This window comes from Carcharodon carcharias, chromosome 12 (genome assembly GCF_017639515.1).
Source record: "Carcharodon carcharias isolate sCarCar2 chromosome 12, sCarCar2.pri, whole genome shotgun sequence".
Classification (NCBI taxonomy): Eukaryota; Metazoa; Chordata; class Chondrichthyes; order Lamniformes; family Lamnidae; genus Carcharodon; species Carcharodon carcharias.
Genome location: NC_054478.1, coordinates 86,814,798 through 86,829,801, shown reverse-complemented (window position 1 = coordinate 86,829,801; position 15,004 = coordinate 86,814,798). Strand labels below are relative to the sequence as shown.

Sequence of the window (15,004 nt, the reverse complement as noted above, 5' to 3'; positions counted from 1 at the left end):
TAGCTTACACTGAATGTCAATGTTAAACAGGCTGAAACTGCAGAAAAACCAACAGAAAATTCAAGCAAATCAGATGAAACAAGGAATGTTCAGGAGGAAAAAGAGGTAAATATTCATAAACTTACCAGAAAAATAAAAAAAGTTATTCAGAAATTGATTATCTAAGGAAATGATCACTTATTTTATCACAATGTGGGAAGCAATGGGTGGAATGTTACAGCAAAGGGATTTTATGTTCCCACCGAAATTAATGGAGTTTAGAATGGCTCACAGCATTTTTCAGCCCCTCCCTGCCACAACGGGGCATAAACTTACTGCCAATGTATTTATTCCATTTCTTTTAGCTCCATGCAAGAGACAATGAGGCAAAGGCAGCGCATTGACTTGGGAGAGGTCATTAGCACAAGGGGACCCCCCTGGGCCAATGCATTCCCAAAAAGAAGGATTCCCCCCACCCCCCACCCTGCAGAATCCACTGGGAGACTGGTCTCCCCACATAGCAGCGGCCCCTCCTGACATGGACAAATTGGCTACAGAGGTGGGAAGTGGCCCCTAATTGGCCACTGAGGTGGCTCAATTGGGTATCTTGGGGGCAGCACATCTGCCAACTTTCCAGCTGCTGGCAAATAGACATGGCAACGGGAAGAAGTCGGACCCTTCACCCCTACATGCCACTTTGTCAGCCTTCCCACCTACCAACCCATCCCGAAATGACTGGTAAAATTCCAACCAATCTTTTAGCCCATCCCTTACAACATCAAACTTACTCCACAAATACAGACTAAATTATTTTCACCGAGAATTCCAAATTTCTGAGCCATTGGAGCAAACTCTGGAAAGATGGAAGCTTTACTAAAGGGAAGACCTTCACCTGAAACTTAATGGCATTATTGCTCTTGTCAGAGCATCAATTGGATGATGTGGAAGTTTTTTAAGTTTTGCTGCAGGGCGGGACATAGGCAAATCACACCAAAAACTAGGAAAGTTCTTGAGCATTGAGGCTTCCAACTTCATAATCACAGAAAAAGATGCCTTCATAAGTAGCAAGGAGCATGGGGAAAATAACACAAATCAGCTAGCAATGAGAAATTAGGAGGGAGGGTAGAGAAACGTAAAAAGGACAAACAGAAAGCATAGCTCTGAGAGAAGGAAGACAAGCGGTGCAATATACAGTGGTCCACTCACAACTCTTTGATCTCTGCGTTGAATAATTGTACAGCAAAGAATAAACACAAGTGACATCAGATTAGTGACATGGAGATAGCAAAATGTACTTTACACATCTACATCACTTCCAGTCATCCTGCTATTATGATCATATTGTCCTCTGAAGCTGATTGGTGATGGTACTCTCATAAACTCTTTCCGACATTTTTATTACAATAAACAAACTAACAGCTAACTATTGGAGATATGGAGCTGTATTTTCCCTACTGGCAAAATAGCAGGGTAGGCGTTGGGATGGTGTCTATCATCTTTCCACCATCATGACATATTGCAAACAGCAGGAATGTTGGCGGCTTGGCCGCTCACTAGGTGGCCAATTGAGCCACTTAAGTGACCAATTAAGGACCACTTCCTGCCTCCACGGACATTTTGGCCATGTCGGGAGGGCCTGCCGCTGCCTGGGGAGACCGCCAAGTGAAACCAGGTGGCCTACTATAAGGTTCTCCATGACCCATGGAGAACCCACCTCCAAACCAGTGCTCAATGACCCCCTCCCATCCAATCATCAGGACGTACATATCTACCCCTGACATTCCCCAACACAATTCAACTCTCTTGGAGGGCAGCCAGCCATTGAGGCATCCCCTCCCTGGAGCTGCAACCTCAGCCATGTGGTGCTCCTGAGGTTGCTGAGCGACTGACCCTTTGATTGAGCTGGCAGCTCTTGGGAGGCGGCTGCCATCCTTAATTAGATTTGGGCCTCAGTAGTGACATTGTAATTGGCCGCCACAGGCAATATGCTGCCCTGGCTCTCACCACCCACCGAATGGGGTCGCCTGCACTTTCTGCGCCATTCATGAGTGATTTTACGAACATACAAGTTAGGGGCAGGAGTAGGTCACTCATCCCTTTGAGCCTGCTCCGCCATTCAATAAGATCATGGCTGTTATGTTCGGTTTTTTTGCAGTTTGATTATTTTAATAGAAAATTACAGCTCAGTTAAAATACTTAATAGAATACAGAAAGCATAATTAATTATACAATAAATCTGAACACTGATTGTACTAAATGCAACAGTACCAAGAAATGAAGGAATGAACACAAATGTTAACACAATAAAACTGTATTACATTTGTGCTTCAAATATTACAATATAATATATACAAGAGTCATCTCAAATAAACGTCTCATGCCAAATGTCAAACAAAATTATAAACTTAAGCAGCAAACAAAAAAGGGATTGTGTTTCCCTCATGACAAAGCTCAATATATACAGTAGGTCTTAGAGACATTCACTTAGAACAGGAATAAAATAACTATATACCGCTTTCTTCCCACCTTTATTCCTAACATGGCCACCAGCTCTGGGCACTGTATGTCTATTCTATTAGTTCCTATTTCAATTCATGTTTACATGTTAAGTAAACAGTACAGAAGTTAGTGCTTAAAACTAATTTGACACATGTGGCCATGGAATCAGCAAACCTGGGACGTGTAGCCTTCTTTCATCAAACCTTCCTCATAGTCTATCTGGCACAGAATCATAATGTTCTTGAGGAAGAATTTATCTCCAACACAAAACCATCTCAAAGGCAGGAATCAGCTTGCTGCATGCCGCACAATTCCCCGCAAAACCGAACAGCCTCAGATAGTCTCTACGACGAGGTTTGCCTTGGTGTAGAGCATTGAGCCCACCTCTCCCATACGGCAGTCACAGCAGGCACATTTCAGGCAGTCTTTATGCCAGTACTTATTCAGCGCCTTGAGAAGGTAGCGGTCTTTAATCTTCCAGTTGCAGCCAGCACAACCCTTTGGCTTGGTGTCTGGCTGGGCTGAGAGCATTTGTATACCATCCCTATTAAACATGAAAAAGAAACCTGCTCCAAATGCTCAGAATACAGCGTGTACTTGCTTCCAATACAAGGTAAAAACATTGAAGGGGCCGGAATGCACTTACCTCCTGCCTACTCCTGATAACCTTTCACCATCTTGTTTTTCAAGAATCTATCCACCTCTGCCTTGAAAACATTCAAAGACTCTGCTTCCACTGCCCTTTGAAAAAGGGAGTCCCAAAGATTCACTATCCTCTGAGAAAAAAAATCTTCTCATCTTTGTCTTAAATGGGTGACCCCTTATTTTTAAACAGTGACTTCCAGTTCTAGATTCTCCCACAAGAGGAAACATCCTCTCCACATCCAACCTGTCAAGACCCCTCAGGGTCTTATATGTTTCATTCAAGTCACCTCTTACTCTTCTAAACTCCAGCAGATACAAGCCTAACTTGTCCAATCCTTCCTCATAGGACAACCTAGGAGTTTTATCTTGTTAGGCAGGCGGGCATGGGAGCAGTCGTGAAGCCACCCACCGCCCGCGGTCGGGCCCTGGCATCGATTTCACACTGGGGGCTGGACAATTAACCGCCAGCCAGCGTGAAGCACGCACTGCAGCGCTCAGCGCTGCCGGGGTGGGGGCGGGAGGAGGGCGAGCGCAGATGTTCGCGTAAGCGCACACTGAAACCTCCCTGAGGCACAGAACTGCCACAGGGAGCTGAAGATTTAAAAACACAGTAAAAAATCTACCACTGTTAAAAACATGTCCAGTTAAAAACATGTACAACAGGGACATGTTATGAATGAAATTTTTTAAATTTTTATTTAATTTTTAATTGCTATTGGAAATTCATTCCATCCTCGGATGAGATTTCCTAAAAAATCCAAAGGCTACTTGATCTTTTCACCTGCCCGCCAACCGTCAATATTACTTTAATGGCCTTTATAGGCCTGTTAATTGTCAGCGAGTGTGCTGCCGACTCCTGCATGCACCTGCCAACCAAAATATCGCGCGGGACTCTCGCCCAGCATCATTGCACGTCATTTTATGCTCGAGCAGGTCAGGCGCGTGCCTGCCCACTCAGCGCAAATTTCTGCCCCTGGTGTTAGTTTAGTAAACCTTGTCTGAACTGCTTCTAAGGCTTTTACACCCTTCCTGAAATAAAGAGACCAATACTGTACACAGTACTCCAGATTTGGTCTCCCCAGTGTTCTGAAGAAAACCTCCGTACTTTTATATTCAATTCCCCTCACAATAAACATTAACATTCTATTATCTTTCCTAATTACTTGCTGTACCTGCATACTGGCTTTTTGTGATTCATGTACTAGGACACCGAGATCCCTCTGAATCTGCAATTTCTCACCATTTAGATAATATACATCTTTTTTATTCTTTCTGCTAAAATGGACAATTTCACATTTGCCTAAATTGTATTCCATTTGCAAGGTCTTTGCCCGCTCACTTAACCTATCTATGTCCCCTTGTAGCCTTCTTGTGTCCTATTCACAGCTTACTTTCCTGCCTATCTTTGTATCATTGTTCCTTTATCCAAGTCAATTATATAAATTGTAAAATGTTGAGGCCCCAGCACTGATCCCTGTGGCACACATTACATTCCGCCAACCAGAAAAGACTCACTTATGGCTATCCTCTGTTTCCTGTTAGCTAGCCAATCTTCTATCCATGCCAATATGTTACCACTTATACTACAAGCTTTTATTTTCCACAACCACCTTTGATGTGGCACCTTATCAAGTGCCTCCTGGAAATCTAAGTGCACAACATCCACTTGTTCTGCTTCATCCACAGCATGGGACTTCTTCAAAGCATTGAGTAAACATGATCTTCCTTTCACAAAACCATGTTGACTCTGCCTGATTGTCTTGAATTTATCTAAGTGCCCTGCTATAACATATTTAATAATAGCTTCCAACATTTTCCCAATGACGGATGTTAAGCTAACTGGCTTGCAAGTTTCCTGCTTTCTGATTCCCTCCCTTTTTGTATAAAGGAGTTACATTTGCCATTTTTTAATCTAATGGCAGCTTCCTCGACTCCAGGGAATTTTGAAAGATTAACTGCATCATTAAATTTGCATCAACTATCTCACTAGCCACTTCTTTAAAGACCCTAGGGTGAAGTCTATCAGAATCTGGGATTTATCAGTCTGCAATTCCAACAATTTGCTAAGTACACTTCCCTGGTGATTGTATTTTTTCTGAATTCCTCCCTCCCTTCCAATCCCTGAGCTACAGCTATTTCTGGGATGTTACTTCTATCTTCTATAGTGAAAACTGATGCAAAATATCTGTTCAATTCATCTGCCATCTCCTTATTTTCCATTATTAATTCCCCACATTCACTTTTAATAGGACCATCACTCAGTTTGTTAACTCTTTTCTTATTTAAGTGTCTATAGAAACTCTTGGGGCAGGATTTTTACCTCGCTGGGCAGGCACAGTGGGCAGGTCCAAAAACAGCCATGAAACCGACTGCCGCCCACTATCAGGCCCCGATTGCAATTTCACAATGGCTGGCCAATTAACAGCCAGCCAGCGTGAATCACTCGCTGTAATGCTCAGTGCTGCCAGGGTGGGGGCAGGAGGAGGGCAAGTGTGGAATTTTGCTCATGCGCATGAGTGCGCACACTGAAAGCTCTCCGAAGGCGCAGAGCTGAAGATTTATAACATTACAAATGAAGATTTAAAAAATAATGTAAATATGTCTCCTCATGTGACATGTTATAAATGAGATTTAAACATTGTTATTTAATTTTTAATCAATGATGAGTTTTCCTCAAAAATCCAAAGGCCGCTTGACCTTTTCGCCCGCCTGCCAACCAAACAGTTGGACGGGCAGCAAATAAATCCAATTTAATTAATTGATTAAGGGCCTTAATAGGCCTCTTAAATGTCACCGGGTGCACTGCTGCCTCTTGTGTGCACCTGCCGACCGAAATATTGCGAGAGTTTATGATGATGTCAGGATGCTCACCTGATGTCATCATGCACTATTTTATTCATGTTTGTATTGGGGCTAGCTAGCTAGCAAGCTAGCTTTCTCTCATTTTTTGTTTTTACTTGTTCATGGGATGTGGACATCGTTGGCTAGGCCAGTATTTATTGCTCATCCCTAAATGCCCTTGAGAAACTGGTGGTGAACGGCCTTCTTGAATCACTGCAGTCCATATGGTGTAGGTATCCTCTTCATTAATCTTTTTGTCATTCTTTGTTGTTCTTTATATTCTGTCCAATCTTCCAACCTGCCACCCATCTTTGTGCAATGAGATGCTTTTTCTTTAAGTTTGATACCGTCCTTAACTATTTTAGTTGACCACAGACAGTGGGTTGTCCCCTTGGAATTTTCTTTCTTGTTGGAATGTATCTATTCTGTGTATTCTGAGATATCCCTTTAAAAGACTGCCACTGCCTCTCTATTGATCTACCCTTTAACCTCATTCACCAGTTCACTTTGGCTAGCTCTGTTTTAATTCCCATATCTTTACCCTTATTTAAGTTTAAAATACTAGTCTTGGACTCACTCTTCTGTCCCTCAAAGTGAACATAAAATTCAATCATATTATAATTGCTGCTACCCAGGTTATCAATTAATCCTATCTCGATGCACAATATCAGTTCTAATATAGCCTGCTCTCTGTTGGCTCTGGAACATGCTGTTTTAAGAAACTATCCTGAAACATTCTATGAACTCCTCATCTAGGTACATTTGCCTTAGTGGCAATGATGGCTATCTGCTTCTATGACCTTCTCAGTGTCTGTCTGGGGGCCTTTTGGGCCTTTATGGATAGAGGTTCTCTCTCCTCCTGCACCAAGGCCTCCAGTGTAGCTTCAGAGAATCTTGGAGCCTGTGTTCTCCAGTGTTGCACCATATTCACTCTTCTGGCACAATTCCCTAACCACTTCCAGAATTTGTGGCAGCCAGAATGCACGTTTCCTTTAAAAGGTGCAAACTGGCTTTAAGTAGCACATTGCTATCTTTAAGTGGTGCTTGGCTTGCATGAGCTTGGGCCCCCTGCTGAGGATTGCAGCAACTCAACAGTGTATTTAGCACTGGGCTGCTCATGCTTTTATTTAAATTAGCAGGCAGCATATCGTTTGCGTGCTGCCTGTATTGAAATGAACAGACATGGCTTATTCATTCATCACAATCCTCGCACCTGTTTTTGGGCCTTATACAATTTTTGTCCCGTATCTCTACATTTTAGTGGTGGCATATTATTCCTTTAACATTACTTGTAAAGCTATAAATTAGAAGTGATTTTAAAACCCAAGGACCAAAGAATATGCCTTACTCTGTATCTAAATGTACATTATGAATGAATGAAACTCTTTGACCCAGATCTTCTGGTTTCTGGATCATCGGAGACCGGACTGGACCCCCAAGATATGCATTGGGAGTCCCCAGAAGTCCCGATAGCCAATTCCCCTTCTCCCCAGGCTCCTCCGATAAAGCCTCCAACTCTGAGTTAGAGTCAGAGACTTTGGACAGTTCTGATTTACTTAACTGAATAGCTACCCAGGAAATGCTAGACAGAAAAATCCTAGTCTAACTCCTGAGTAACTGACAACTGACACCCCTGACTCCCCCCTCTGATCCCATGGCTCCCTCCCTGCAACCCCCCCATTTACATCCCCCGACCTGGTCTGACCTTACCGCACCGCCCTACCCAACTGCCAACCTACCCAACTTCCTGTCATCCTATCTACCTGCCACCCTACCCACCTGCCACCTTACCACCCTACACAATGACCCACCTACCACCCTACCCACATGCCACCCTATCCATCTGCCACACTATTCACCTACTCACCTGCAACCCTACCGATCTGCCATTCTACCCACCTGCCACCTTACCAACCTACACAACTACCCACTGACCAGCCTACCCATCTGCCACTCTACTCACCTGCTACTCTACCCACCTGTCACCTTACCACACCACATACCTACCTACCTGCCACCTTACACACCTGCCACCATACCTACCTGCCATCTTCTGGATAAGCCAGGATTGAAAGTCCTGGCCGAAATGCAGAGCCCCAGTGTGGTGCAGTAAAATAGGAGCAAAGTGGGAATCTGATGGTGATTGCCACTCCTTGGAAGATTTGGCCTTTGTGCTTTCCTTAAACTATGGTAAATGTTAGAAGTGAAATAAACTTTTTTTTATTGAAGAACAATGCCGACAAAGACACTAAAGTTAAACGTGTCCTAATTTTCTTTCTCTTTGAACACTGTTAGATAGAAGCTATTGATTTCCAATCATCACCTGAAGATACAAGCTTGCAAATAACGTACCAAACACTGGACAACCATGAGCAAGAAAAAGTGACCATAACTTCATCAAAACCATCTGTGGACTCAACTAAAGTGGCAAAAGAAAACAAAGACCTAAAGCCATCCTCTGTACATGTCACAGACCCTAGCCATGTTCTTGGACTAGCCATAGAAGATGTTCAGGCAAGAACAGATAATATGAAAAACTGCAGTGAGCAAGAAATATATGTTCAGTGTTATACCACTACCTTGTCCCAACCATTTAAAATGAAGCAGTCCCAGACAAAATCACTCTTGCCATCAACATACTCTGCTGATTCAGAAAGAAGAGTTTTTGCCCTTCATCTCATAGGAAACACATCAGAAAGTACAAAACTGTTCATGACTGCTCTTGGGAACAATTCAGAAATATCAGTGCCAAATTCTTTCAAAGAGGATCAAATGGATGAAACAGAAAACAAAGGAACACCGGACAGTCAGACAGAACTGCAGGAAGATCCGTTGTCATACAGTCATGTATGTACTCCTTTAAAATATTCCTAAATTAGCAATTGTAGCAATGGTAATTACTGCAACATCAGAATGGGACCTGAACACATTTAGTAAAATTTGCTTAAAAATTCCTGTGCGCACATAAATGATGAATTATTTCAAAACCATATTTTCAATTAATGCAGAGTATAGTTTATCTAGTTCATTCATGTGTGAAGGCAGGTAATTGGCTCATTGTCCGCTGATGCTTCATTCTTTGCTGTTTCCTTGGCAACTTTTTTTCCCCCAGTAGTGGTCTTGCCATTGCCTTCCACTCTCAGGGGCAGGGCGATGAGGTAGGCCTCAAGTCTATCTCAGCTAGAATGAGAATCAAACGCCTTTCTGAACCATGTGCTAGCCATCGAGACAATTGAGCTAACCAGCCCCCTTTTATTTAGTTGTCGAATAGAAAGATTCACAGCAATTTTAAGCCATTAGGGATATTGATAGGTGTGTTTTTCGATTGTAAAAAGTCATTTATTTACATTCAATAAATGTAAGTATTATTACAAAAACAAATTGCATTTATAAGGCACCTTTAATGTAAAACATGCCAAAGTGTTTAAAAGCAGTGGTATTAATTAAAAAATTGATTCCCAGCCACAAAGGAGATATTTAGACAAGTAATAAGAAAAACTTGTTAAAAGATTGGAAAGGGGTTTTGGAGAGTGGTCTTAAAGGGGAAAAGGTACAAAGGTGTAGAGGTTTAGAGAGTGAATTCCAGAGCTTAGGGCCTCAGCAGCTGAAGGCACAGCACCAGTGGTGGCAGCAATTAAAATTGAGGATGCACAAGATGCCAGAATTGGAGGAATGCAAAGATCTCAAAGGATTGTATGGCTGGAGAAGGTTACAGAGAGGGTGGAGCAAGGTCCTGAAGAGATTTGAAAATAAAGTTGAGAATTTTTAAATCAAGATGTTGCCAGACCGGGAACCAATGTAGACCAGCAAACACAAGGGAAATTAGTGAACAGGTCTTGATGCAAGTTAGAATACAGGCAGTAGGGTGGGAAATGGCTGGCATGGAGAGCACTGGAATCGTCTAGTCTAGAGATAACAAAGGCAAGGATGAGTGTTTCAGCAGCAGATGATTTGAGACAGGGGCAGAGAAGAGGTGGCACAGAATTTTCCCATCTAGGTGGAGGATGTTTCCAGTGTGTGCAGAGCGGGAAAGTCTGAGAAAATGATGTTGGACATTGGAATCCTGATGTCATAACACTCTCTTCTGGCTTTCCCTGGAGCAGGTTCCAAGAACTACTGGAAACCCCTGTAGGTTGGCAGGAAAGCAATTCAGTTTTTAAAAAGGCAATTAAGTGTCTTTTTAATCATGAATTCCTCCTTTCCCATAAGCTCACAGCTTCCATGCCGTGTCTGCACCTCGCCAGGTTGACTGAGGTGAGTGCACTGCAGGAAGAGCTACTTCAGTGAAGCTGACAAGCTGGGAAGGTTTTGATCAGTTACACTGAAGAGCTCCAGCCCTGGCCATTGAAAGACTGCTGTTCAAAGCACTTTTTCTCAGCCGCGGGTCTTCTCTGGTGGCTGCGAGATGAAGCCCTCAAGTGACCACTTAAGGGCTTTGTTTGGTCTCCAGGCAGGAAGGCTGTACAAAACCCTTCCCACTCCAGAATTAATTGGAGGAAGTTGGGAGGGTAACAGGGACTCCACCCTGCACCTTTCCACCCCATTATATGGCTGCCTGTGCTTCCCAGCCCACTCCCAGGAGAGCATTAAATTCCACCTGTAGAATCTTATAACGCAAAAGGCCATTCAGCCCATCATGAATTGTCTGCTCTTTGAAAGTCACACTTACCTGTCCTTTCCCCTTGCTCCTACAATTTCCTCCACTTCAAATATTCATCTAATTTCCTTTTGAAACTAACTATTCCACCACACATTTAGACATTGCATTCTAGATGATAACTTGTTGCATAAAAAAGTTCACCTCATCTCACCCCCAAGTCTCTCTGTTCCTGCACCACCTTTAACATTGTACAATATACTATATATAGCCTCTGCTCATCCTTACTTCCAAATGCATGACTTCACATGTCCCAGAACTAAATTTAATCTGCCACGCGTCTGCCCATTTTAGAGTTATTCTGTGTCCTCCTGAAGTCTGGTACTATCCTCCTCACTGTTTACTACTTTTCTGAGTTTTATGCCAACTGCAAACATCAAAATCATTCTCTTTATACTCACCCAGGTCATCAATAAATATCTAAATGAGCAGTAGTTCTAATGCCAACCCCAGAATGGCACCACCATGTACTTCCACCCAGCCAGAAAAACATTCACCACTAATCTCTGCTTTATGTCCCTTAGCCATTTTTGCATCCATGTCACCTCTGCTCCTTTAACCTCATGGGTTTCACATGTAACACAGAAGGTTTTGTAATTTTATGGAGCTTTTGTCATACTGGTGTTCTTTAAAGAAATACGTTGAAAAGCAAACACATTATTAATTTAATATAATTAGCCTGTTGGTCAATCTCCTACATTCTTTGTTCTCAGATGTTGCCACCATTGAATTTAACAGCAGACATAAATTGACATTATTTCCCTGCTGTCTAGGTCTCTGATGAAAGTACAGTATTGTGAATTCCTGTTTGTAATTATTCAAGAATTCAGCAGTAGAAACTGCAGATATGACGGTGACACAATATTGGGGAAGTTATAAAGGTGCCACCTAGTGGCACAATAAAACTAGTAACACTGAAATAAGGAAAGCTTAGTGCAATTAGCAAATTAAATACATTATAGATGCTATTTGTTTTTGTTTTAAGGAACCTTTAAATACCAACTTGGATGGATTATTGAACATTCAAATCACTGATTCAGTTTCAGAAGATCCATATCCACAAGAAGCTACAGAGCTGTTTCATCCTTCCACCGAAGGCAGCACAGTGACTGATGGTGATCTGCAAAATGAACTTTTAGTAGATGAAACCCTATCTGTAGAAGAATATGAATGCATGTCACCTGATGACATTTCTTTGCCTCCACTTCCTGAGACTCCAGAATCGAACATACTCCATTCTGAAACAGAAGTGGATAAAATGTCCAGATTAAGTTCCCACAGTCTATTTGCTGGGTCTTACAGTGGACAACCACAGATGCAAGCAAGCTATAGCAGAATGACTGACAACTCTGATCTGCAAGCACCTGTTGGCACTGCTAATACAGTAAATCATTCAAGATCACAAGTTTATAGCGGATCAGAATGTCATTCCTCATCTCATCCAAATCACAGCACTGAGTCCTGCACAAAATATAGATCTCAGTCTTCCTCTTTTATCCAAAGCCCACTGACAATTCCTGCACCCAATATTGTTTCGAGCACACTTTCACACCTCTTAAAATCCCAAATGGTAACTAATTCACCAGCCTGTGATGCTTTCAGTAAAGTGCATGAGACACAGCTGCAGACTTATGATATGCATGAGAGTATGACTGAAACACAGGAGTTGCTGCATGGTGGTAATAGGAGCTGTTTTAGAAAAGAATTGAGTTCTAACACAAATAACTTATATACTTTGCCTGAACCATTAACAGTCCCCCCCAGTATAGATCAATCAGTGCATGATACAGGCTATCATATGGATACTGTCATCTGTGAGGAAATCAGATGTACATCAAGAAACACAGCCATGTGCACCCTGGCTAGCAACACACCCAACTTCTCCAAGCTCTTGTCTAATGTCAATGTGGTAGAAGGTTCTCCTGTGACCTTGGAAATAGAAGTAACAGGATTCCCAGAACCAACTTTGACATGGTGGGTAACCTATAACAAACAACAGTAATTTATACAAGTCAAATTGCTTCTGTCTGGGAACATTTCATATTGCATTAAGATTTTTTAGCGCCTCAGCATGAGCTGTTGACCTTGGATCTGATGTTTTGGTGCTATTACAGCCCAGACGTAATACTTTTTTTTCACTATTCAGTTAAGATCAATTTTCAAAGAAGCTTGAAGAATGTATGAGAAGTTTGATAACTAATAAAACCACAAAAGAAAATTAATTATGCAATTCCCCAGGTATGCCCAAAATTGTGTGCAAATTAGCTGCAGGGTAATTGCGGTTTAAAATTTTATACTAGCCATTAGAATTCAAAACTTTCAGTATATATAATCATTAGACCAGATGAATAACTTGTCTAAATAGCTATTACAATGGGCCTTAAGCTGCCATATTGCACTTACTATGACTGGTCACTTCTTCAGCAAGAGGAAGGTAGGAATATGGTGGAGGCTGTGGAATAGACAGTGATGAGGAAGTCTGTGAGCTCTTCACACTTGTCATTGGAGGTGAAAATGTTGGGTGCAGGGAATATAAGTTTAAGCAGATGTTTGGTCATTAAAAAAAAGTTCTGAGTTATCTTTGCATTCCCAGAGCAGACCAGGGCTCCATTGTACTTGAAGTGATCCAACCAGATCTAGTGATGAAAGGCTATATCAGCTGTGCACTATTTGCATTTAAATCTGCACTCTTTGGACTAAAGGAAACAGAGACAGGGCAGTGCCAGGCAAATGGCCAGGGTGAGAGAGAAAATTAAGGGTTAATTGGGCTCAATTGCATCAAAGATGGAGGTGAGGAAGTGATAAAGTAGATTGAGAACTGCAGAATTGTTGTGATAAGTAAAGGGCCAATAATAGTTGAAAGTTTGAATATGCTATTGTAAGTGACATGGAGGAGAGTTTTTCTCCAGGGAGGATGCAGAAAAGGGAAGGGTGGTATGAGTGGTGAGCAATGCAAGGAGTTGATGGGAGAAGGCCCGTTGTCTGAAATTTAGGTGATGGAAATTGAGAACCACATAAGATGACAAGGTCAAGGGGGTGGTGTGAACTTGTGTGGGTGAGTTTATATGGAGAGAAAGATTAAAGGGGAGGACAGGAGAGGAGTGAAGGCAGAGGAGAGAGGGCAAGGTAAGTTGACACCAAGATTGAAATCACCAAGGATGAAAAGTCACAGTGCAGAGGATGAGGCAGGAAAGAATTGAGGATATGAGTGAGAAACTTGTGTGGGGCTTAGCTGAGCTGTAGAAAACAAGCATTTAAATTGGAGATTGTTTTGGAACAAGGTGAAATGCTCAGAAAAGGAGAAGGTCTCAGAGGAATAAAGCAACAGGCCAAAGTGAAATTTAGTGAGTAGGACCACAACACTATCATGGCAGTTTGTCTGGTGCAGGTAAAATAATATACTGCCAAACATGGTGGCTTCAGTAAGAGGTAAGGTGTCAACACCTGTAATGCTAAATTTCCATCAAGGCCATGATATCAATGCAATCATCCAGAATGTTATATGATACTATATCTAACAATCATCAAGGAAACAAGTCTTGTAACCAACTGTCTTCTAAACTACAGAGCAATTTTTTTTGTACAGGAGATTACACACCGCTTCAATAGACCCCATGTTATCTACAGTATTTAGATTTTGTATAACCAACAAGATGAGATGTGGAGACAAAATAATGCTGTATCATTCCAGTCATTACCACTTATAGTTTTCATTATCACTTTTCAGTTATCACTTATTAAAAATTGACAGTTCCAGGAAACACTGGATATTGAGGCACTCAATATGGCAGAACAAAGAAAATGGTACTAAAATAGTATTAATTAAAATTAGTCTTTACTTTCGATGGAGAACATATGACCTGAGAAACCATAATTCTGTAAGGTTTCTAAGATCCTGGTTTTCTTGACAATTTGGTTACTTTAGAACATTGAAAAACTGATCTCAATTATCTTGTTAAATTATTCTGACTTTGAGAAAATAAGAACATAAGAAATAGAAGCAGGGCACGGGGCCCCCCAAGCCTGCTACATCATGCCATAAGATTGTGGCTGATCTACTACTTCAAATCCACTTTACAACTTATCGCCCTAATCCCTTGACTCCCTTAGTCACCAAAAGCCTGTCGATCTCAATCCCGAATATACTCAATGTCTGAGCATGCAAGGCTCTCTGGGATTAAGAATTCTAAAGATTCACAACCCTGTTAATGAATAAATTTCTCTGAATTTCAGTCCCAGATGGTCAACCCCTTATCCTGAAACTATGGCCGGAATTTTCCCTGAATTACACTAAGAGTGGTGGCGAGCATGAAAAAAGATGTTTTTCCTGCTGGCCGCATTGGCGGGTTTTTGCACCGTGTCATCTGCTTCCCGCCTCATTAA

General features: G+C 41.9%; 1 protein-coding gene and 1 pseudogene across 1 annotated transcript in view; one reads left to right on the top strand and one right to left on the bottom strand.

Annotated features, from left to right (window-relative positions):
- ttn.1 (titin, tandem duplicate 1) overlaps window positions 1-15,004 on the top strand; it is a 685,821-nt gene that overhangs the window by 222,861 nt on the left and 447,956 nt on the right. The window contains exons 22-24 of the mRNA XM_041201521.1: window positions 31-105; window positions 8,260-8,811; window positions 11,607-12,595. Coding sequence (XP_041057455.1) covers window positions 31-105; window positions 8,260-8,811; window positions 11,607-12,595 — 1,616 coding nt within the window. The remainder of the gene's footprint in view (window positions 1-30; window positions 106-8,259; window positions 8,812-11,606; window positions 12,596-15,004) is intronic.
- Window positions 2,644-6,726, bottom strand: LOC121285046 (annotated as a pseudogene).